Below are 24,549 nucleotides of genomic sequence, written 5' to 3'. Positions count from 1 at the left end.
TGCTTTGGTGATTTCACCTGCTCCTTTGTTTCCATTTACTCTAGTGTGCTCAAGCCCCTTCCAAGTTCCTATCCCCAGCCCTCCCCTCCTCTGAGCTCCAGACTCACACAGTCACATGCTGGGCTGACATCTTCTCTTGGATGCCTCATGGAAAGAACCTCAAGCCCGAAATGTCTAAAGTGGAGACTCGGGAGCCAGGAACTCTTCTTTCCCTGGCCTTCAGAACCCAACCCATCAGCAAATCCTAGGGCTACCACCTCTAAAGTCTCCCTTGCCCACCTGAACCCGCAGCCTCACCCCACCCCTACCAGGGAGCCAGAGGGACCGATTTAGAAATGCAAATCGTATTATTTAACGCTGGGGCTAGAAACTCTTCCAGTACTCCCTACAGTACTCCTAATAAATTCACACTCCTCCTTAAGAAGTAGGCAGGTATCTACCTTCTGACCTCAACCACCAAACCCAACCCCCCACCTGCAGCCTCTGCTCTCCAGCCTCGGGGGACTTTGTACTTGCGGCTCCCTCAGTGGGAGTTCTCATCCCACCTCTGTCCAGGAAAGGCCAGCGTCTGGAGCTCAGTTCAGTTATTCCTAATGGATGGATGGCCTTGGCTTATCACAGGTCCTGCCCATTACTCTCCCCTGAGACACTTGTTTCTTTCATAGTGTTTTGCTCATTCAGCCAGCAAATATTTATTTAGTGTAAACTATGAGCCACGCGCTATTTCAGGCACTAGGAATCTGGGTGCCAAACAGAGCAGACAAACATCCCTGACTTACATTTCAGTAGGGCAACTTCACCTAGTCTGAAATTACTTTGTTTTTCCGCTTATTTATGATCATCTCTCTCCTGACAGAAGGTAAGTTCTGCAAGGCCATGGCTGTGTCTTCTATTGCTGCATCCTAAGGGAGGCTCCAGCATGGTGTTCGAGATCAGGAAGTATTTATGAAATGAAGAACAAGGCAGCAAAAGAACCAAACCCAGAAAGCCCAAGAAGTCAAGAGTCAAGTCTTCATTATCTCCTAGGGCATGTGCCCCTCACAGCCCTCAGAGTCTCCAGATTCTGTAAACCAGTCCCAACCCTTCTGAGAACAGACCAGATGCACAAGTGGTAGCTTTGGTGAACTGTTGGAAAACAGTGGGATGCCTACAGGCCTACTGGCCAGGGAAGGCTTGTTGAAAAGATGAAATCTGAACAAGGCCAAACCCCACCCATAGCCCCAAATCTAGGGAGAGGAAGGAAAACATATTTTCGTTTTAGGGCTCTGATGTTCTTTGCACTAGTAGGAAAAAAGAAAAAAAAAAAAAAACTTACTCCATTAGAAACCCTTTACTTTTTATCAATGTCTGGATCAATAAAAGTTTTAGGAATAATGCTTCTCTCCTGCAATACTAACCACCAGAGAGATAGGCTAAGATTATTAAATGTGCCTCCAAGAGGTTTGCCCTTTTGCTCACTTGCACTGGGAGCCCCAGGCTAAGGGAACAGCAGACTGGAGTCCTCATTGGCTCCTCATTGGCAGCATGGGGTCAAGGCCCACTTCTCACAGCCCACCCCGCCACCCCTGCCAGTTCCCTGGGCCTAGATCACCTTCTAGGCCTCCCACAGCCTTGCCTGCTTTGGCCTTCTTGTGTCTCTCTCCACCCTGCCATGGAGACTTCAGGCTCCCTCTAAAGAGCACCTGATTACCAGAAAGGAGGAGTCAGCTCAGCAACCCTAGCACCACCTTCACTCTTCCCAAGCCTCTGAGGGGATCTCCCGTCCAGTCCCCGTGGGCCCAAAAGAGGAAGAGTCACTGTTGCAGACCACCTCAGTACACCAAGGAGGCCCTGGATGGAGGTGGCGGGTGGGGGAGGGGGTTGTCCCAGGCTTGGGCCTCCTGGGAGAAATAGCCCCACACCCTCCAGCCAGATCCATGCCCACCCACCAGGGAGGAAGTTTCCTGTGTCCCTTCCTCCCACGGAGCCCCCCCACAGACCTTGGCAATGGAAGCGCAGGCCTCTCAAATGACCCTGGTCTGGGCACTAGGTGCCTGGGAGCCAGATCTGGTTTTCCAAGATGGCCAGGTCTCCATAGACTGGGTGCTCTTGCCCAGCCCAGAATCTTGCCAAGGTTGTCACCAAGGAGTCCGAGGCCACAGAGGCCCATTCCCGAGAATGGTGTCCAGCTAGGTACCTCTCCCAGTCAGATCAGGGGACCTCTCGACTCTGGCCAGCATCTAAGATGTATGTCCAGACGGGCTTCCCCTTTCCGCAGAGCACATGCCGAATCTGTCTTCCAAGTTGAAATCTCAAAAACGACTTGAAAAAATACAGCGGTGAGAACATCTAGAGATTTCCAGGTCCTCTGGGGAATAAGTGGAAAATTACAGTCTTCCACACAGGTAACCACACAGCACAACCTCCAGGTATGAGAAGTCTAGAAAAACTCCTGAACACCAACAGTTGCTTCCTGCCACAGGCAAGTGTTCCTCCCAAAGCACCTGGGCAGGGTACACACCTGGGGCCAAGCTCTGGGTCCAGGAAGCTGTTAGAACCACAACAGGAGAGGTCCGTTGCAGGCTCCTCCTTCCTATGAAGCACTGACTCCGCCCTGGGTCATATCCCTTCCAGGTCCCGCCTCTGGGCCTTTGCACTTGCCATTCCCTGCGTGGCCCTGGCTCCAGGCAAGGCTGGTTTAGTCTCATTCCAGTCTCCTATCAAGTCTATCAAATGACCTGGGAGAGGCTGTCCCTGGCCGCTCCAGCTAAAGGAGTAACTCCCACCCCAACTCCAAGTTATCGCCTGGCTTCCTTCTCCTTGTAGCCCTGAGACGAAGTCATCCTGTTGGCCACCGTCCCACGACCTTTTCCCACCCTAAGAAAGTCAGGGCTGTGAGACCAATGCCTAGCGAGAGCCCGCGGCGGCACACGTGCTAAATGTCTAGTTCTAGGGCCTTCCTGGGGGTCTGTGCCAGGCCGGAGCTGGGACGGGGGGGGGGGGGGGGGGGGGGGGGGGGGAGAGGACGGGGGGGGGGCAGTCCTCTCCGCCGCGCCCCGCCCCCCAGGCCGGAAGCCGCCGGCCCAGGAGCCGCCCACCGGGGCCCTCATCCCGCTCACCCCGCCCACCGGGGCCCTCATCCCGCTCACCCCGCCCACCGGGGCCCACATCCCGCCCATCCCGCTCATCCCGCTCATCCCGCCCCCCGGGGCCCTCATCCCGCTCACCCCGCCCCCCGGGGCCCTCATCCCGCTCACCCCGCCCCCCGGGGCCCACATCCCGCCCATCCCGCTCATCCCGCTCATCCCGCCCCCCGGGGCCCTCATCCCGCTCACCCCGCCCCCCGGGGGCCCTCATCCCGCTCACCCCGCCCCCCGGGGCCCACATCCCGCCCATCCCGCTCATCCCGCTCATCCCGCCCCCCGGGGCCCTCATCCCGCTCACCCCGCCCACCGGGGCCCACATCCCGCCCATCCCGCTCATCCCGCTCATCCCGCCCCCCGGGGCCCTCATCCCGCTCATCCTGCCCCCCGGGGCCCTCATCCCGCTCACCCCGCCCCCCGGGGCCCTCATCCCGCTCACCCCGCCCACCGGGGCCGCCCTTCCCGGCCTTCCCGCCTTCCCGCCCTTCCCGGCCCGCGGCGGGGCGGAGCGAGGCCAGCTGCCGGCGGCCGCAACCGCTTTTCGGTCCCCCCGGCCGGCGCGGAGGCCACGCCCGGCCCCGACTCGGAGCGGCCTCCCGGAGCTGCCCCACGGCTCTGCCACCTCGCACTTCCATTCAAACATTTTTAAGGTGTGAACAAAGGCGGAGGTGCAGGCAAAGCCGCAGAGCCGGGGATCTGCTTACCCAAGTCACCGGTGCAGAAGGGACCTGAGCCGAGGGGAAGCAGGGCTCCCGGGCAGCAGTTCTGGGTTCAAGTTCCCTCTCCCACCCGGTTCCTCCCCAGTAGGAAAGAACCCACATCCTGGGTGGGGCCAGCAGGACAGGGGTAGGATTTACTGCCTGGAGGGAGGAGACGCTGGGGTGAGCAAGGTCAGCTGCCCAGGTGTGTGCAGACTACAGGGGCAGACAGACCTGGCCTGACCTGACCCACCGGCCTCCTAGAAATGCAAATCCCTCTGGGAAGGGCACACCTTCAACCCCACATTTTTGTCTGGAGTCCCCCCTTCTCCATTCCATTTGAGATGGCTACAGACTGAGTCTCTACCACACACAGGGAACGCCTCCTTCTCTTACAGGGTTAATCCAGCTGAGGCCCAGCACCCAGAAGCCTCCACTGAGTGGGCTGCTGCACAGCTTTCTGATACAATGGGATAATGACATCCAATCCCACCACATAAATATGGATGGAGACACTGGTAGGAGAATAGAGCCCTTGCCTGGGGTCCTACCAACGCCATGGCTTCTATATGGAGGCATCACCAGCCCCAGTTCAGTTCACCCTTGTTTCAGCCTGCTGCAGTCCCTCAGGAAACAGCTGAGCTCCTATTAAGTGCCAGACTGGCACCTACTATGTGCAGGCAGGCAGCCCTCTGGCTGGGGCCCTAAAGGCTGGTGAAGAGATGTGACTGTGGCCCCACAGCAACCCTCAAGCTGGGAACTCTAACTCACTCCATCCCCTGCCATGTCCTCACTTGGGCTCCCTCAATTGGGCTCCCTCACTTGGGCTCCGATCCATTTAGGCACCAGTGATCCTGACCCCAGGCCAACAAGGCCTGCGGGCACACCCCCTACCCCCCCTACATCTGCATCTGCCCACACCCACACAGCCCAGAGGGCACCTAGCCCAAGACTCCATCTGAGTCTATCCAACTTCTTAGCGAAATTTTCAAAACAGGGGAGAGGTGACGCTGTAGGCAGAGAGAGAGGCCTTAGGGCAGAAGCCCCTTTGGCTCCCAGAGGAGCCAAGGCTACAGGAAGGAGGGGCAGGGAACATTTCCCAAGCACCTCCACCAGGGTGCAGGCCCCATGCAGATCTCCTACTTGAGCTTAGTCTAGCAATAAACAGGCAAGGCCAGATACTGTGACCACTTTACAGATGAAGAAATCAAGTCCAGAGAAGTTGGTCACTTGATTTGTACAGGTTGACCCAGCTTCATCTGAAAGTAGATATACCTCACCCCAAGCGACCATTTGCACCTGCCACCCATCCAGTCCTCTCCGTCTCCCTCTCCAATTCTAACACCCCTTTCTCCTGGGGGCATTCCCAGATGTCCCTCAGGTAGGAAGCCACCCCACTAGATGGTCCACCCAGTTCTGGTATTTTGTTACAACAAAGTAGGCCCTATGACAGGGGCTTCTCAGTATGATAGCTGCCACAAGAAGGTGGTCAGAAGCTAAAAAGAAACAAGCTTCTTAATGCATGTAACTGTCCAATCACTCTGTTGTACACCTGAAACCACTATTATACTGTATACCAACAATAGTTCAGTTAAAAATAATAAAATAAAAATAAGAAACAGGCCTGTATTTGGGGTCAGAACATGTACATCCCAAGTCAGGCTCCCATACATACCACCTGCTTAATCCTGAATAAGTGACCTCCTCCATATCCTTCCAGCCTTAGCTCAGAGGACCGTGTGATCTCTGAGGAGCACACAGTGCCCTGGTCAGAGATAGCTGGGGGAATCCCAGAGGCTGCCAGGATACAGTCACTCCTGCCTGGTTCCAGCCCCTCCGGGGACCCAGGCCTCCCAGAGCATCAGGCCCCACCTACCCACTGCACCTACCCACCTGCACACAGCAGCCAGCCACAGGCTCTCCTTTTCCACTCCACTGTAGGCCTGCCCTGCCCTCCCTCCGGGCCACATCGTTGCTCCCAAGGATCTCCTCCCCTTCTGCCCCTATTTCCCATTCTCATTCAACTTTCTAGACCCAGCTTGACTGCCTCCACCTCAGGGAAGCCTTTCCCGGTGTCCCCAGGCACAGGAAGTACAAAATCTCCCCCCTTCCCCTTCCTGAATTCCCACCCTGCCTCATCAGGCCCTCCTTGGGATCTATTCATCTCTGGTTCCTCAGGTCCTGGGACTCAAATGTGCTATGAACATGTACAACCTGCAGGCCAGTCTTTTCCCAGAAGCTCAGAGCCCAGATGTGGCATCATCTTTCAGATACAAAGATGTCACACCAACTGGGCTAAGCTCTCTGGAGAACTCTGGAACCATCTTCCTTCAAGGAACTTTTCATTTCCTGGTGTGCAAGAGCCAGCCCCAAGATTGTCAAGGAACATTCCTTTTGGGACAGATATGCTCACAACCCAGGAGGGAGGGCGTTTCTTGTGCCCACAACTCTCTTCTTCCTAGAGACTGTGCAGAGGATAAAGGCCCTTTCTGAACTGCCCAAAACCGCCTCCACTGGAGGACAGAGGTAGTCATGGGACTGGAGACAGATGCCCTGCAGGAAAGTCGGCCCCAGGGACTGGCTGTTCATGGACAAGAGCTTCTGAAGAGACAACTGCTGTATTTTGCTGAAGGTGAGAAACAAACCTGGTATTAGACTGAGGGCCAACTCTGGATAGTGGGTTCAATGCACTCCAGCTGTTAATTTACATGAGCACATCTATGCTTATGTGGTTTTATCATCACCAACAAACAACAAATGTGTTCTGGCACCTGCTACGTGCCAGGCCCAGTGCTAGGCATTTTACATATATTATCTCAATTAGTCCTCCAGGGAGTCATAAGCTGTGGGTATCCACAGCTACATTTTACTAAAATGAAGCTGAAGCACAGAAACATTGAAAAAGCTGCCCAAGGTCACACAGTTTGTTAGCGGTGGGAGCTGGGATTCCAGGCCCCTCAATCTGGCCCCAGCCAGCCTTTCTGGTGTAAGCTGCCAGTGCTCACCATTCCAGGGCCTCTGTTCTCTGTCCCTGTCTCAGTGCTCCCTTCTTGCCTGTCTTGTGATTGGGGGGGGGGGGGGGGGCAGAGAGGGGTGTTAATGTATACAACAGCCTCTTTCCTCTCCACCTGCTCAGGTATTCCCCCCAGCTCACATTCCCTCTGACCTCCCATCAGGCCAGCCAGGCTCCCCCCCTTGGCCATCTCCTCCCCTATCACCAGCCTGTTTGTATCACCATCATCTGCCAGACCCCCAACCAGTGCCTTGTGGTAATGACTTCAGCTGGCAGAGAATCCTGGAACCTTTTCCCCACAGTGATGCTGATGCATGTTCGCTCAAAAAAATGCAATGTTTCCATCAAAGCATGGAGGGGAGGAGGGGTAAATTCCCGCCCATGTGATGCCTCCTCTGAAAAAAGAGTAAATTTACTCTCAAACTTGCAATGAGACACGGTCAGCATTTCTTTCTTGATTGTCATGGTGCTGGGCAACATGTGGTATGGTGTTCCAGGGACTGAATGCTACCAAGGGACCAGGGGGAGGGATGGCTAGTTTAGGAGGCTGTGGCTGCTAGACCCCTACCGTGCAGTATGCTAGGGTCAGCTGGTGGTCAGGCTCCCTCATCTCTAAACCTGGCCCACAGAGGCCCAAGTTTCATTCACTGTGCTCCCACCAGTCTAGCTTCTGTGTGTCTGACTAGGTCTCCTGCTACCCAGTCCCAAGTCCTGTCCCCATCCCACAAGAGTGGGGTCCTGCCCTCATAGCCATCACCACAGCATGTTTACACCGGGCCCAATGCCCCACTTCACAGACATGTCCTCCGATTTTACAAAGTCCCTAAAAGGTCAAGGAATTCGAACCTCCTTGAACTGTCCCCTTACCTACCCCCACACCCCTGGGACCAGCAACAACATCATGGGAGCGGATTGGAGGAATCCAGGTTCCAACACTGCCAAAAGAAGAGTCCCAATGCCAGGCCCTGTGACCTGAGTCCCTTCCTGGAGGTCAGCGGTGACTGGCCAGGTCCTCATTCATCTCATCCCCACCACTGGGCAGCTGGAGGTACTGCTCTGTGAGGCCAGAGCAGCCCGAGCTTGCCCCTGCAGCACAGAAGATGAAGACAAGGGGAGACCCACAGACCACACCAGACCACACCCTTTCCACACTTCTCCACGTAAGGAAACAGCAACTCTGCAACAAGATGGCACTCTGGGCCCCCCTCCAGGATTCCCCAGAGCCCCAATCTTAGATATTACTAGCTTCAACAGGGTGGAACAGAAGCATCTGATGTGATTTCTTCCAAATGTTTTCCAAGAGTCTGCTGTAGGTGTCTATGCACAGAGCTGCCAGCGGCTGACATTACTAGCCTCTTTCCTGGAGACGTGTCACAGGGAGACATCACTGTCCCATTTTACAGACAAGGAAATAGGCCCACCAGTCCAACACTGCACAGCTACAAAGGGTGTGACGTCTGCGTACAGGTAAGTGAACAAGACCCACAATCTCTGCCCTCAGGAAAGTGGCAGACCAGTGCATGGAGGACACATATGAACATCAGTGCCAGACAAAAGCAGACCTAGCTACAGGCCCAGGAGAACGTGAGAGAGTATCCAGTGCAGACCCTAGCCCAACAGGGGAACTATAATGACTACAGAAACATCTCCATTTCAGATGCAAGGAATCAGGAACAGTTTCACAGAGGAGGGCATCCCAACCCATCTACTTTCTGAGATCTGGGTCCCCTACCGTGGGACGTGCCTTGCACACAGCACAAGGGAATGAGTGTGGACGTGTGGGTTAACTGTCCACACAGCACGTCACGTTTCCAATACAACAGCCCCCAGAGGTGTGTCAAGTACTCGTGCCTCATTTACAGATGAAGAGATGGAGTGCCCAGCAGTCAAGCTCTCTGCTCCAAGTCACACAGCTAGTAAGATCCCAGTTCTATCTCATTCCAAGGCCTGCCTTTCCAAAAAGCACCTAATGTCTCTGGACCTTAGGTTCCTTGTCTGTAGAAACTCCAGTGTCAGAAGCACCTCTACTGCAGATGAGGGCTGGACACAAAATGCCCCATACCTACAGCCTGGGTCCAGGAGGTGGTGACCACATACTCCAGACCCTGCTCCTGTAGCCAGCTTCGGTGAACACCCACAGGGTGTTCCTCTCTTCCCAAGCCAAGAATGCTAAGGGATGGCCACTCATACTGAGTTATAATTGGTGAGCCTGGCGGCACGGAGCCCAGCAACACACGCGGTGGGCAATGCTGTTACAGGGGAAATAGCTGAGCACAGCAAATATAGCCGTTGACCCAATTCAGTTCCGTCTGTCTTCGAGAAAATAATTGAGTTTAAATGAATAGGTTTCCCACGTCCCCTCCAGCCTCGGGGAGGGTATAAAGGGAGAGGGGGAGACAGGAACAGCTCCTCAGGCTCACTGTTGGTTATTTTTGACTCATTAGGTCAGTGAAGGGTTTCCTTCTTTCCATGGTGGCCAGTGGGGCTCAGACACATTTGGGGGGCAGTGAGGATAAAGTTTAAGTCCTGGCCTCACCAATACCAACTTTGTGGCAGGATCCAGCAGTCCCCTTGGGCCCCAGGCTCATGGTCTATGAAATGGGAACATTACCCACCCCCCACCCCACCCCCACCCCAGCCCAACATGCACAGGGCCATTGGGAAATGCTAAGGCACACTAAGCAAACCTGAAGGCCTTCCAGGAGTAAAGGAGTCTGGGATGAACTGCAGTGGTCAGTTCTTTGCCCTACAGGAAATTAGGCCCAATGCTGCCATATCTGTTTGTTTAGGAAAAGCCAGAAATCCAGATTTTTCAGGTGAATTTTTTATGGGTGTTTAAGTATTGGTAACTTATTTTTTTTTTAGGTTTTTTTTTTTTTTTTTGTAACTGATTTCTTAAAAAACACTAAGAAATACCTCTGCACCTTCTCAGACCCAATGAAACCTGCCTGTGGGCTACGTGTGGCCATAAGCCACCTGCAGGCAACATCCAAGTTAATGACAACAAATGTACAGCAATTTATGATGTGCTTGGTGTCCTCCCACCTGTTTATTGCCTTATAATTTTCTTTGGCTGTGAGGCCAAGCCCAGTACCGCTTGAGTGAGAGGCAAGAGATACCATCCTCTCAAGGCAGGACTCAAGACCCCAGGGAAGGGCAGAGAGGGGTGGGAAGGTGGATAAGTGAGCTGAGACTGGTTTCATCCCAGAAATTAGGGGCTCCGGTTGCACCTCTTGTACTGCCCTCAATCCCCTGTTAGGGTCTCAGCTTCCTCTGCAGCAAAAATGGAGTTTGAAGACCCAATAAGAAAGGGAAAGCTTCAAGAGAAAAAGTGAGCACATGTGTCAAGTCTCCCCAGAGAAGCAGACAGAACACAAACAGGGTGGAAAGAGCATGAGTTAGCAAGACCTTGGGTCATGCCCTGAGCTCTTGGTTGTGTGATCCCAGGAAAATTACCTAACCTCTCTGTACCTCAGTCTAATCCTGTGTACAGAGGGTAGGAATCTTCGGGACATAAAGCTTATTGTGGAAGATGGGCTGAGATGATGATTGTCAAATGGCTGGTAAGATGTCTGGCACATAGCAAGGAATCAAACATGATAGGTGTTATCACTATTGTTATCTTTAGTGAAAAGCACACCAGAAATTTTGACTGAGTGATTATAATAATGTAGCACAACCAGGCAAACTTGTTGTTAACAGATGAGGCCACCTATAATTAGCACAATCATTACGTATGCAAATAGAATGGCTTAGATGCTGGAAAAGGGTGTTCTTTGAAGTGTTTACATAACCCCTCTCCTCTGCCTGCCCGCTCTCCCTAAATCTTGTTTACACTATTAATTTCATTAGCAAACATTTTCTTCATAAAGCAAGACAGAATTCCAAACTAGTATATATTCAAGCCAAGGTTTTAAGCCATTTGAACCCCTGACCACCTGATCCGGGACACTCCCTGGAGGAGAATTGTTTGTGGGAGCCCACCCCAGGGCTCCTCAGTCAGCTGCAGTCCTCAGCTGTGGGGTGGGGGTGGGGAGTGCCAGTTACTGCCTCCCCAGGGAAGCAGCACTCCGCTGGGAAGAGCTCCGTTAAAGAACATGCAGAGCCAGGAAGAGGAGAGGGGGTGTAGGCAGTGTGTACCTGGTGAGGAGCAGGTGCTGTGTTTACGGAGGAGAGGTATTCAGCAGCTTTAATATGACCCGTCAGTGAGTTCCTATGAGCCAGGGCATATGGTATCAGGTATACCATAATACCTATTTACATCTGGAAAAAAACAAGTCTCAAAGACATTCAAGGAAGGATTTTGTCCAAAAACATATAAATGGGGGCACCTGGGTGGCTCAGATGGTTAAGCATCTGCCTTCGGCTCAGGTCACGATCCCTGGGTCCTGGGATCAAGCCCCACATCAGGCTCCCTGCTCAGAGGGGAGTCTGCTTCTCCCTCTGCCCATCCCCCCACCACCTTGTTCATGCTTGCTCTGTCACTCTCTCAAATAAATAAATAAAATCTTAAAAAAAAAAAAAAAACACCAAAAAAACAAAAACATATAAATGGTAAGCTGCAGGACTGGATTCAACTTGGATTGGTCTACTACTTTTGGAGTTTGCTCTTCTAGCTTTGTGCTCAAAGTGCACTTTAGCATAGGCTTCTACCTGGAAAGAACAGAGTAAGTTAATAGTCCAAAATTGACCCCAGAGCCTTTGAGCTGGGAGGGATCATCCGAAACTGACCTGGGTTTTGAGCTGAAGATACTGAGGTTCAGAAAGCTGTTGTAATTTGCTGAGGGTCCACAGGCAGAAAGCAGAAGAACCCAGGGCCTAGGGTCTCCTGCCCCAGCTGTAGGGCTTTTGCATTCAACCTTTAAACACAAGACAATTCAACAATCTTCTTAATACTGACCCTTCATAGCTGCGTCAGTATCTTGACCACCCCTGTATCTTCTGCGCCCCACACAGACCTAAGCAGTCAAAAGATGCTCAGGAAGTGTTGGCTGGTTTGCCAGTTTTCTTACCAAAAAAGACAGTGATGACCAGCTGGAACAGTGAAGGCGAGCAAAGGAAGGTGGGTAGTGAGGGCAAGAGCAGACCATTCTCTGTGGGAAATAACAAGGAGCAGGAGCACCTGGCCACCCTCAGCTTGGAAAAGGCTCCTTTCAAAGCATTTCTTGATGATGCCTGCTTCCTGGGCAGGCATTTAGCTTTCAGTACTGGGGAAATGCGGAGAAGTCTTAAGGGGTCTGTCAGCCCCCTGCTGGCTCCAGCCACCATTCATCCTTTCCTTACTCCTTCCTTGGCCCCAGAAACTGAGGCTGGGACAGACATGTCTGAGGTCAGTGGCAGTGGAGATTGGGACCCAGACTTCTTTGCTCCTTCAACCAGGCTCTCTCACCACTCTTCCTTACTTCTGGCCCTGGGAAGCCTAAGGAAGCCTTGGACGATGAGATTAATTGCTTTCCTTCCCCCTTGCCTCTCCCCCCATGGCTACCTCTGCCACAGCTAAAGCAAACTGGGCCCCTCCTCTGTGTGGATGCTCTGCTAGGCTCCTCCCCTCTTTACTTTTTTTAAAAATTTTTTTTAAATTTTTATTTATTTATGATAGTCACACAGAGAGAGAGAGAGAGAGAGAGGCAGAGACATAGGCAGAGGGAGAAGCAGGCTCCATGCACCGGGAGCCCGACGTGGGATTCGATCCCAGGTCTCCAGGATCACGCTCCAGGCCAAAGGCAGGCACTAAACCGCTGTGCCACCCAGGGATCCCGTCTCCCCCCCTTTAAAAGCAAATAGTCCTCACAAATATCCTGGGAGAAGCAGGTACAATCCTTGTCCCCATTAACAGATATGGACCCTGAAGCTCAGACAGGGCAAGCAGCCTGCTCAAGGCCACAGAACAGGGAATTGGGATGAAGGAGATTCAATGTCAGCGCACTACTAATGGCTCTGCTCCGAGGTGTGGCCAGGGAGCCCCAGATGGGGAGTTGGTGGGGGCATGAGTGTTCTGGCACCACATCCTGCCAGGCGTCCTTGAGGCCCCCCCTCTGCCTCCAGGCAAAACTGTAAATAAACCTAGGGTAAAAGTGTGCTTTCTGGGACTGCGGTTCTGAGGCCTTCCACATCTGCCCAAGTTCAGCCAAAAGATTTTTCAGGGGATCACCCTAAATCCCAACATCCCACCGTCTCCAGTTCCCAGTCCACCAGCATTCCAGGACTGGGGACTGGAGTTCCAGGCAGTGTGGGGGAGGGGCAGGAGAGAAGAACTCCTACCCAGGAGGATGAAGGGGAAACAACTGCCAGCTTTCCCCTCCCTCTCCTCTCAGACAGCCTCCCACACCCACCCTCACACACAGCCAGGGAGCTGCTTCGAAAATCACAGATCCAGGGGTGCCTGGGTGGCTCAGTCAGTTAAGGGTCTGCCTTCTGCTCAGGTTATGTTCCTGGGACTCCAGGATCCAGTCAGGCACCACATAGGGTTCGCTGCTCAGCGGGGAGTCTGTTTCTCCCTCTACAACCCCCGCCCCCACCAGCTTGTGATCTCTCTCTCAAATAAATAAATAAAATCTTAAAATAAAATCACAGATTCCTGACCAAGCCCCATCCCCTCTGAAAATCCTTCCAGCTACAGGATCAAGTCCAAACTTTGCCTGCTTTCCCACCATCTTCCATGCAATCCCCTGGCACTGCCCAGCCCAACACACAGCTATGGTGGCTCAGGACACCCAGACAACAGACCCACCAGCTAGCCCTTCCCCTACCCTCCACACAGAGATCTTCTACCAGCCTTCACTTTCCTCCGTGTCCTAAACAACACTGTGGAGCCTTCCCTGAGCTCCAGTGGGGTTCCCACTCCCTTACCTCTCCCACACAGCCCCTCTAATGCAGGATCTGCCTATTCCAACCAGGAAGAGTCCTTGAGGGCAGAGACTGGGTATGACTGCCCCTGCCCCCAACACAGCGTGTGTGCTGGCTGGCTGGAATTTGCTGCACGGGGCTCCCCAAGGTCAACAAGGCCAGATCTGAGGGTGACTATTAGAAGGGCAGTCTCCTGGAGGCAGGCCTGACCAGGTAAGCCCCTGACCCAGGTCAGGTTGGGGCCTGCCAACTGCCTCTCATAACCTGGCTCATCAGGGGAATATGGATGGTGCCAGGCCCATCTTTCCAAGGATGCCTGACAATGGTTGTATCAAGAATCACAGGAGATGAAGTCATTGCTCCCAGAAATAGGCTGATTGAGAAGACGTGACAACAACACAAACAGCAAGGCTGGAGTCTCTCTAGCCCTGGGAAGCTGGGCCAGGCCTGAGCTCCTCTGGGAAACAAATCATGCCAGGAACCAGAGCCAGCACAAGGAGGCTCTGGGAGCCACAGTGCCCTGGAGCTGCCCTCTTCAGGGACCACATTGCAGAGGCTCCCTGTACTGAGCCCCAGTGAGTGCCTGGCCTGCCCCCCCCCAAGCCTCCTCCCACCAGTTTTCCTCACTCCCTCCTGTGCCCCACCCCTCCTCTCTTCTCAGGGTACAATCCCACCCACAGTTATCAGAACTCCCATTTTCACCCTCTCCTGGAGGGCAGGCCTGCCTAGATTCCTGGGACATGGAGCTTCTGCCAGCTAAGAGTCAGGGCCACAGACATCTGGTCAGATCTTGGCTTTGTCATGTTTCAAGTGGGGACCATGAACTCATTGGTCCCTCTCTCTGAGCTTACCCTCCACCCTCTTGTCTGTAAAAGCACACGGCAATGTGCCAACCTCATGGGGTAAGAGTACACGAAATACACTGATGTGTTCATTCACCAACCTTGTGGCAGGCCCTATTCTAGGGGCTGGGGACACATCAGGGAACAAGACATCAACTTCCTGCCCTCCCATGGGGCTTAGAGTCTAGTGTGAGAGAAGTACACAAGAATCTGCATGATAATATCTGGGGAACTCAAGTACTAGGAAGAAACACAGGCTAGGGTCCAGGCCAGAAGGAGAGAAGGAGGCTGCCTAACACATGGCTGAATGAAGTGAGGGAGCAGGTCACAGACACCTGGGCAGAGCAACCATGGGGGCAGAGCGACCAAGGAGAAGGAAACAACAGAGGCAGAGATCCTGGGCTGGGGCAGTTGAGCTGCAGGGGACAGGGATAGGTGGAGGGAGTAAACGAAAAGACAGGCAGGAGCTGCCCATGCATGGACCACAGGAAGGAGCCTGGAGTCCAGTTTAAAGGGATAGGTCACATGGGGGTCAGGGGGGCAGCACTGAAGGGGAACAAATTTGGGAGTGGAGACTAGCCCTGGGTCCTGGCACAAAGTGAGCCCTCACTTCACTCTTCTTGTCCCTATCCTCATCACCATCAACACTCCCCCACCCTGACACCAGTGCAAAGCCAAAAAGGCCATCACCAGGCAGACCTCTGCAACCCAGCTTCACAGATGACCAAGCGCCCAGTGCCCTGCTCGCCATCTGCAGAGCAGACAGGCAGGGCCAGCACCTGGCCCAGACTGGGCCCTCCAGCCTAAGCAGAGGGGTCTTCTCCATGTGACCCACCCTTCCCCCACCCAGGGGCCCAGCCCCCAGCCCGCTCTGCATCCCAGTCCACACAGGGCCTCCCTGGGGGGAAACAGGACACTCCACACAGAACAACAGCAACAGCATACGCGCCTCATAGATCTTCCAGTCCTTTCCTATCCAGTCTCTCACTTGTTGAGAGGGGGGTACTTCAAGCCCCAGCAGATGAGGGACTATGGTTTAGAAAAGCTCTTTTGAATCTTAGGTGATTCCACCAACTCCAGAAGCTTCTCTGAGCCCAGGCAAACACAGCTGTCCCCAGCCCCAAACAGTCCCTTAGGGCCAGGCTCCCACAGTTCTGCCTGGTGGCCCATCTGGGGCCAGTTAGAGTCTCACTAAGATTGCACACATCTCTTCCACCCCTGGCTGGGGGCTCCTCCAGGGCAGGCAGGGACTGCCTCCTGTCCCTAGGACTGGGCACAGGTGAGCAAAACCAGAAATGACTCAACCCCAAGGGTCCCCGGGGGAGTTCTGTCTGCAGAAGCCCTGTGACAGCCATGCAGCCTGTCTCCTGCTGCCCCCCCCCCAACTTAACAGCCTGAGTTTGGACCCCCACCATGGTGTCACTGGGGAGAGGTGAGAGGTGAAAGCCGCCTCCCAGAGCTGTTGGGCTGGGGGGTGTGAAAGTGGTGGGGGGAGCCTGTGTTCTGGGCCAGAACAGTCAGCTTTCTCCTCCTCCCCTCTCTACAGGCCAAGGAGGAAGGATTATGCTAGCTGAAATGTTCTCAAGCACACAAACACTGACAATATATATATTTTTTTTATTTGCCACAAAAAGTCTGCAGAAAAAGCCGCGGCCAACAGTCAGGAGTGGCTTTTGTGGGGTGGGGATCTATGGTGACAGGGGTGTAGAAGGAAAAATGTCACTTTTTGCTTTATACTCCCCATAGGGCTGAAATTTGGTACTCTGTGCTTGTATTTTTAATTACCTTTGTGCTAAAAAGACTTAAAAGTAAAATTAAGTGAATAAGAGGGCATCTGGTTAGGAATTTGGTAAACACTGGCACCCGTTCTGCCCAGAAGACCAGGCGCCTCCTTACATTTTGTTTCTTCTGCTTCACCCCGGCCAGCTGCTGCCAGTTGTCCCCCATCCCCAGGACAGAGCACTAGTGGGTGGAGGCAGGAGCCCCCTGCCTCAGACACAGGCATCTGGGGATCACAGGGTCACCTCACCTCTTCCCTGACCACCCTGCCCCGTTCTGCTGCCTCACTGTCCTTCACACAGACCCTGGGACTGGACCCCACCACTGTCTGTGGGTTAGGTCTGTCTACTCCATCCCTTCTGGCCACATCAAGTCCCCAGGGTTCAATCACCTATGCTTCTCTGGCCTGAGGCCCTGCACACAGCAGGTGCTCAATGAAAATTTGCTAGACAAATTGCCAGGACAATCTGAAGGACACCTTGCAGCAGGTGATCATTTAGAAAGAAATTAAAATATGGATTATGGAGGGAGTGGCATGCAGGGTGGAGAAACAAAAGTTCTGCCTGCAAGCCTCAACAGGAAGACACCCAGACAGGCTTTGGCCAGAGCAGTTCAAATCCTTTGAAGAATGCAGGACCCCTGGGGGAAGGGGGAGGGAGAAGTGAGCCCCCTTCTGAAGGTGTAGAACTTCCTGTGCCTGAAGGAGCCTCACAGCCAGGAGAGCAAATGCAAAGGGCAGGGGAGGTTACGTGCACACATGGACACATAGACAGATGGGACAGTCCCCCAGAGGTGAGCAGTTATACCTTTGCTGAAGATCTGGACACTGTGTCCCGGGGCTTTCTCTTAAATACCTTTGACCTTTCCTCCCTGAGCTTTCCCCTAACCAAAGATTCTCATTCACTGGGACAATGTGGGCAGAAGCACCTGGCTGGAGGGACAGGCGACATTGGCATAGCGGGCTTAGGGTAGCCTGGGTCAGCCTGCCGCATATCTGCTCTTCCAGGGCAGCATTTCGCACCAATTAGGATAAATCCTCTCAAGGCATGCGCAGCCTCCCACAAGCGGCTCTGGTCCCCTTCACTCTGGTCCCCAGATGGTACAGATTTACACAGCTGCTGCACCCCTGTCCATGCGGCCCCTCCTCCAGGGCTTGCCTACTACCCTTTGCCCACCTGGGTTCTACCCCACACTTAGATAAAGGTCTCTAAACTAAAGAGTACGGGCTGTATTTGGTCAACATTCATGTTTTGTTAAGCCCACACAGCGTTTGACATTTTTAAATTTTGAATCAATTGCCAACATTTAAAGATGTGAAATCTTAAAATGTCACCCAAAACACTCTAGATTTCTGGCTTCTCTTATAAATCCAGAGCCCTGGTGACACGGTACAGAGGCTGCTATCCCCCTCAGGGGGCACTCACCTGCCATGTTAAACAGTGCCCCCCCTGTATCTGTGGGCTGCCTCAGCCAGTGGTTCCTGTCATAGCCAGCAGGGCAGGGGAGGGACCCACAACACACTTCTACAGGCACATGCTTAATACCTGGCATACATAAGCACTATCATTTGTGGAATGACAAACAAAGATGCAATGCCTCACTGTACCCAGGATCTCCTGATTGCTAGCTACCCACTTCCCTGAAAGACCCCAAGCACTCCTAGCGTCCCCCCTCCCACACCTAGGCACACACACAATGGGGCATTAGGGTAAGCCTTGGGGGCCGTGTCCAGATTCCCATGTCAGTAAGTTGTGTCTTCTAGAACCCCATCAAAACAGAGCAGTGATCCTGGTATCTCCCTGCCTTCTGGAAAAGTGGCAGGATTCCAGGCCAGCCCACGGACACTGATCCCCAGGACTCCTGTTAACCTGAAAAGGAGAAATTCAGTAGCAAGAACTGACAAAGCCAAGGCTTCCTCATGCCTGTCTGCAGGAAACCTGCCCCTCTTTGAAGCCTGAAGCCAGTTCTTCCCTTTTTCTGGGTTTCCAAGGTCAGAGTTACATTGGCAGGAAGGGGCCCTCTTTGTTCTCCTGTGTCTGACTTACCCCAAGCACAGTCACTGTCCCTGACAGCTAGCTGCTCTGCAGTGGCAGAGGGGATCCCTGCTCCTGCTGGGGTGGAGCAATGAGAAGAAGCCAGGTAGGAGTTGTGCCCCCAGGGGCCCTGCTCATAGGATACAGAGCCTCTGTGGGCCCAGCTCCCCTGCTGGCCTAGGAATACCATCTCCGGTCCATAGCACCAGTGCTCCCCTGAGGCTTGGTGGCAGAGAGACAGCTGACAGCCTCCAGGATGCACTCATAGTCCAGGGGGTGGGCATCCACTCAGATGATGGGCTCAGCCTGGCTCTGTCCCTCATGAGCCATGATGATGTGACCTCAAGCTGCTTGCCCCTTCTCTGGGAGCTCTGGTTTCCTCATTTGGAAAATGGGGACATGAATATCTGATCCGAGACAATCGACCTCCTAAGAGGACCCAGAGGAGCTTTGTGAATCATGAAGTGCCATGCCGAAGTCAATTTGTCCAGCGCCTGGTAGAGCACTCACGTGCGGTAGCCGCTCAATGTATCATTCATGGTGTAAGCATTCTCTGGGCGCCTGTGCTAGGGGGCCGAGAGCAAGGTGCCAGAGGCCCAGAATGGAGGCCTGCCCCTCAGCACAGCCCACAGACAACTGTCCTACCCTGAGAACAGCCAGGAATTAAGATCAGAGTGCTGTGAGACCTACAGGGGGATCGTGGGCTCCCCAAGGAGGGAGTGAGGGACCCAGGTCTTATAAGAGCCCTACCTTTCCTGCCGGGCAACAGAGACCAGAGTTGGGGCTGCCCAGCTGTAGGCTGCCTGGCACTCAGCTCATTTCCCAAGAGGCCTCGCTCAAAGAGAGAGCAGCCAGGCTTGCGTAGTTGTGACCCTATTCTCTGAAGGTACCCCCTGTGTTTACATACCTGGATTATGTATGCAGGGCAATTGATGGTGACACGGCATCTCCATGGACCAGACCTTGTGCCACACCCTCTACATAAACCCTCCTAGTGGCTCCCACATCTGCCTGGGGAGTAGTTAAAATAACAGACTCTGGGGTCCTGCCCCTAGAGAGGTGGGGCTTCCCCATCCCCAGCACACATTGGTCGGCAGAGCCTGGAGAGTCCCGAGGCTCAGCTCTCCATTCCGGCTGTGCCCCTTACCATAGCCCACAAAGCCTCAGTCAAATCACCAAACCCCTGGGCACTTGGTTTCCCCACCTCTCAGGTCACAGTGAGCATCTAAGAGATAAAGAACCTGGCACACAGCAAGTTCTCAACCTCACGCCCATCCTCTACCTAATTCAACCCAACACACACAGGTGGGGCAGGGGGCTCAGTCCAGCTCACCTCTCTCTCTCCCCACATCTCCTTACCTCCCACTCCCTAAGCTCCCAGCCCTTTCTCACCTCCCACAGCAGCCTCACATCCCAAGAGGACAGGGAAGTTCTAACCTCTGAGCACTGCTCAAGGCTGCTTAACCACCCTTGCTCCCTTTGTTATCTGATGAGCTGCTCCTCTTTCAGACCTCAACTCCCGTTGCTTCTGTGAAGTACTCCCTGATTCCTTCCAAGCAGGCCCCCCAAGCAGAGAAGTGTGGAGAGAAGCAGGCAGGGCCTCTAGCTCCTTGTGTCCCTGGGAATGTTCCTTACCCACTCTTGGCCTCGGCTTCCCCATCTGTGACAGAATTGCTACTTCTCATTCTAAGGCCTTATGAATGAGTTTGATCACATGCTCCATTGGAGGCAGGAGGCAGGGGGTGGTCTCCAAGTTCACACCAAGATTCTGGGGGATTGTGAAGAAGCTAGACTCTGCCTTATTCTACCCAGAAGGGCAGGACAAGGACAGCTCAGGAGATCCCACTTGCAGAGCAGACCCAGTCATAACAAAGCACAAAAAGCAGGCACAGAAAGTGCAAAGTGAAATCTGCCTGAGGCTGGGACAAAAGGCAGAAGCAGCCAGGACTAGACAGATGTGCAAGATCCAAGTAGAAAGAGCAGGGGAGGAGGAGGAAGCAATCCAGAGAGGGGAGCAGCCCAAGACAGGGAACTCAAGTGTTCAGCAGGGCTCACGCATCTCAAGTGTTACTGTGTATATCTCAGGGTGCTCTGCTAAGCATTTAGCCACAAATCTCATTTATTCATTCCTCTTGACATCCCTGTGAGATAGGAATTGCCCTCATCCCCATTTTACAGAGGTAAGCAGGTTTCCTGAAGTCAGAGTTGACAAGCGGGGTGCTAGGATTTGAACCCAGGCATCCACCTGTAGAGTGTGTCTGAGTAACATGAATAAACAGGGATGACCGGGGCAGGGAGGCTTGGGGGAGTGGGTGTGTAGTGAGGATGACAGTCTGGGGACTTCCAAGAGACTTGTTAAGACCCGGAAGTCGGGCTTTGTTTCCTTGCAGACGGCTCTTGAATGGCACCCTAACAAGGCCAATGTAGTTGATGAAACCTCTTGAGGGTGATCCCACCCATGCACACGGGTGTGCAAGCCCACACACAGAGCTCAAGGACCCCACCCCTGCACTTCCCTTGCACTATCCGCCTAAGGATCCAGAGGAGATCCAAGAGAGAGCCGCTGCTAAGGAGTGAGGGAGCGTGAGGAGCAGGGGAGGGTGCGGGCGAGTACAGCCAGTCAGGAGCCAGGGCTGTCAGCGGCCACACGACAGGCTGGCGCTGAGCTGTTGCCAGGGCAGCCCGGAGATTCTGCCTTCGCAGGCAGAGTGATTTAGAACCCACAGTCTCTTCTGAGCCACCAGCCTGGCCAGCCAGGGGCTCCCCATCGAGTGCCCGGCCTTCCAAAACCTGAATGTGAAATGTCAGGGGCCCCCTATAGGGGGGCTACCAGCATGAAAGGCCATCAAGACAGAGGGAATGGACAGACTTCACACGTTGGAAACAAGTCCCTTGTCACAACACAACCCAAATGGGGACTCTGGCATGAGGATCCCGAGCCAGGAGTTCCAACAGCCCAAGTTCCTCTTGTAGGATGCCCAGCAGGACAAGTGGTGGTGCCTCCCCGTCCTCTGAGGGCCTGGACCTGCGGCAGCAGGCAGCTCACGAGGGCTCCCACAAGGGGGGCAGGGCAAGGAGAGGCGCTGGGGTGGGGTGGGGGTGGAGCTAAGAAGAGAATGGTAGGAGGAAGGCAGGGCCCTGACTGGAGTCGCCCTCCACCCCCACCCAACTCCCTCTGTGGCCAGTATGTAGCTGCCATCCAGCAGGATCGGACATAGCAGCCAGAATAACTCCAGGCAGGGAGGGGTGACCACGCCTGGAAAGGCAATGTGGTGCTCAATTATGAGTGCCCACGTGCTGCTAAGTAGAATGTGGTCCATACTGAAACATATTAAGATAAATGGCTGGCAGCAGGAAAATATGTGTGTAAAACTTAAGTGACTCTACCCAAAGGCAGGTTTACAGACCCCTCATTAGGACCCCCCACATGCTAGGGGTGGGTACAGGAAGCCTGTTAACAACTGCAACAGAAAAGAATGCAGTGTTTCCTCTTGTTTAGAAATGTGTTTCCACTAGTATTAATGAGAGGCTTCGAATGTGACTGGATTAAAAAAGCATAGGGCATCACCATCCTGTCTATACCTGCCCTAAAATTCAGAATTTAGCAAGCCAGCCCTTCGCATGTGGCCACTTGGGAGTCCAGAATTCTTTTGATCTGAATCCCACCACTCAATGGGAAACCCTGGCCCCTAAACCAATACGGAGGTGCGTGCCGCGGTGCTGGCATGAGAACATGCTGGGCCAGAAGAACACAATGGCATCACCTGGCAGTGAATCTGTGGTGCAATGTGCTCCTCCAGGGGCAGAAGGATAAAGTTGCGGGCTGTCTTTCTGAGAGTTTGCTAAAATGTGTGTGCACGGGGCAAGGTGCTGTAGGAGACTTGCCTCCACTGAAACTCTCTCCTGGTAGTAGCTGGAGGCAAAGGAGAGAGTCCCACCACCACTAACAATTGTAGGCTTACAGAGATTTACAGAAGGAACCCAACAAAGCTAAGTGGCCACCTTGACTTAGGAGGGACAGAAGCAGGGATGACCAATCGGAAATGTGTGGTGACAAATCACCAGGCTTGCTGCTGAGCAGCCTGGGTTCCCCAGGTTGATCAAAGACTGTGGTGGGAGCCAGGGAACCAAACTCAGGGGACAGTCCATTGTCTACCTGCAAATAACAGAGCACCATGAAAACAAGCAGGAGAACATGAGTACCCAAGCTGAACAGAAACTGAAGGACGTAAGACTCTGGAATCTATCCATGGCCCGGGTGGAAGAAAGTGTGTGGGATAGGCTTGATCCAGCTACTTCTGCTTCCCATCTGCCTGGGCTCAGTTTAGCCTGAGTCTGCCACCATGGAAAAACAGGGACTGATTATGAGGGGACTCAAGATTTGGTACTCAGAGTCAGAGCTGGCACAGGGACCCTGAAATACTACCGTAAGTAGGTCTGGCCTGCCTAGTCTTTTTAGCGAGGGACTGGCTCCCTGAGAAAGACCTCCGGGCACCGACTCTGGGGGGGTCACTAATAACTCCCTCCGGCAGCACACTGGGTGCTGGGACAGGACTAGATCCCCTCTGCACCCTCAGGGCTGGCCACACTCCTGCCTGGAACCCCGCAGGAGATGGCCTGCTGTTAATCTGAAGAACTAACCAGGATTCTTTTGGAAGTGGAATCTGAGCAGGACAAAGAGTCCTCAGCTGGGGCTCTTCAACCAGACCAAACACTCAGCTGGTGGGGGAGGAGGGGCAGGCAGCTGGGTGTCACTTATACTTGGAGAGGGGCGAGGAGAGTCAATCTAATCTGCGTTTGGGCTGAAAGTGGGCTTTCAGCCAAAAGCAGTAGCAAAGCCAAGTTCCTGTCTCTTCTGGGACTCAACTGCCCACACTGCTTCATCCTACCAGTGTGCTTAGGGGCAGTGAGGCCTGGCTCCCCAAGCTGGAGCAGGCAGTGGTACATGTGGCCTCAAGATTACCCTACAGTCTGATAACCTGGAACCCCTACCACCAACATCCCCCAGAGGCACTGGACCCTTCTGGAGAGGGGAGAGAATCCACAGCTACTAGATAGAGATCTCAACACTTCAGTGGGTCTCAGAATCATGATGGGGCTGGTCAAGAAAAGATTCTGGGGCCAATTCTAGACCTGGGATTCTGACCCTCTCGGGTAGGGCTCTAGAATCTTTTTACCAAACTCCTTGATACCATGATTCAGTTCACCAGCTGTCTCCAGGGACCAAGAAAAGATGAGATGACCTCTGAAGGCCCCATCCCAGGGCTCAAAATGAATACCTGGTTACTCTCCATTCCTAAAACGCTGGGGAGTGCATAGGTCCCCAAACACCTTGAACTGACCACACACCTCCATCTACTTCTAGAGTTAGCCTGTAGCTCCCACCTGATGACAGACCAACAGGGATTAATGGCAGGGAATAAATCAACTCACTTCATAGGGAGAGAAGTGCGTTAGAGAATTTTTTCAAAAAGGAGTCATTAGTTGACCTGGCATTTTGATCAACAGAGAATTACCTACGTTGTGTTGCCATTAAGAGGAAGCAAAGTGCCCTAAAGGCAGAGTCCTGGTTCTGGGGCTGATGGGGCTCCCTCTCTCTGAAATCTGATATGTCCCCAGCTCAGGAAATTCTCAGGCAGCCACTCTGTGGCCCCTGACCCTACAGGAGTGAGGTCCTGGCAATGGCTGTGGAGACTCCTGCAGGACAGCAGGTGCCAAGACCAGCTCCCAGGCCAGGTACACAATTAGTTACAGAGGCCTGGGTTCAAATCTGACTCTGCCATGGAAGGCTACACGATCTCTGGTGAGTCTCTCAAGCATCTTCAGCCTTAGTTTTAGTTTCCTCACTTAAAAAGTGAGGAAGTATCCACTTCCTAGGATCACTGGGAGGGTTAAGGCCACACAAGCCCTCTTTTAGCTCCTTGCTCCCAGACCCACTGGGATCTGCACAAGTTCCACCCTCAATCCAGAAGGCTCTTCCCTGAGAGCTCAGCTCATTCCTCCTTTCCTTGGGGAGGTGGTGGTGGTAGAGAGCCCACCACCCCAGCCAGATCAAACCCCCTAGTTCTAGACTCTCCCCACCCTCAGGACACAGGCCTCAACCATAATGACACCTTGACCTGTGGGACAGTTTCATTGTAGCCTCTTTCTTCCACCCAGGGAGGGGTTGGGGCTGGTGGTGCTCACCACCTAGAATGTAGTGTAACTGAACAGTAT

The 24,549-nt window shown here is 53.6% G+C and overlaps 1 protein-coding gene across 11 annotated transcripts in view; it reads right to left on the bottom strand.

The window, feature by feature from the left end:
- Nucleotides 1–24,549, bottom strand: part of LOC121473031 (DAB2 interacting protein) — a 192,598-nt gene that overhangs the window by 43,120 nt on the left and 124,929 nt on the right. Inside the window, exon 1 of one of the 11 annotated variants that reach the window (XM_041724927.1) lies at nt 1,980–2,478. The exons of the other annotated variants lie outside the window; for them this stretch is intronic. Coding sequence (XP_041580861.1) covers nt 1,980–2,149 — 170 coding nt within the window. The 5' untranslated portion in view covers nt 2,150–2,478. Of the gene's footprint in view, nt 1–1,979; nt 2,479–24,549 lie in introns of those variants that run through there. 11 annotated transcript variants of the gene reach the window in all.

The sequence above is a fragment of the Vulpes lagopus genome, chromosome 12 (genome assembly GCF_018345385.1).
Source record: "Vulpes lagopus strain Blue_001 chromosome 12, ASM1834538v1, whole genome shotgun sequence".
Classification (NCBI taxonomy): Eukaryota; Metazoa; Chordata; class Mammalia; order Carnivora; family Canidae; genus Vulpes; species Vulpes lagopus.
Note: the sequence above shows the minus strand (reverse complement) of the source record. Positions and strands in the feature narration are given on the sequence as shown.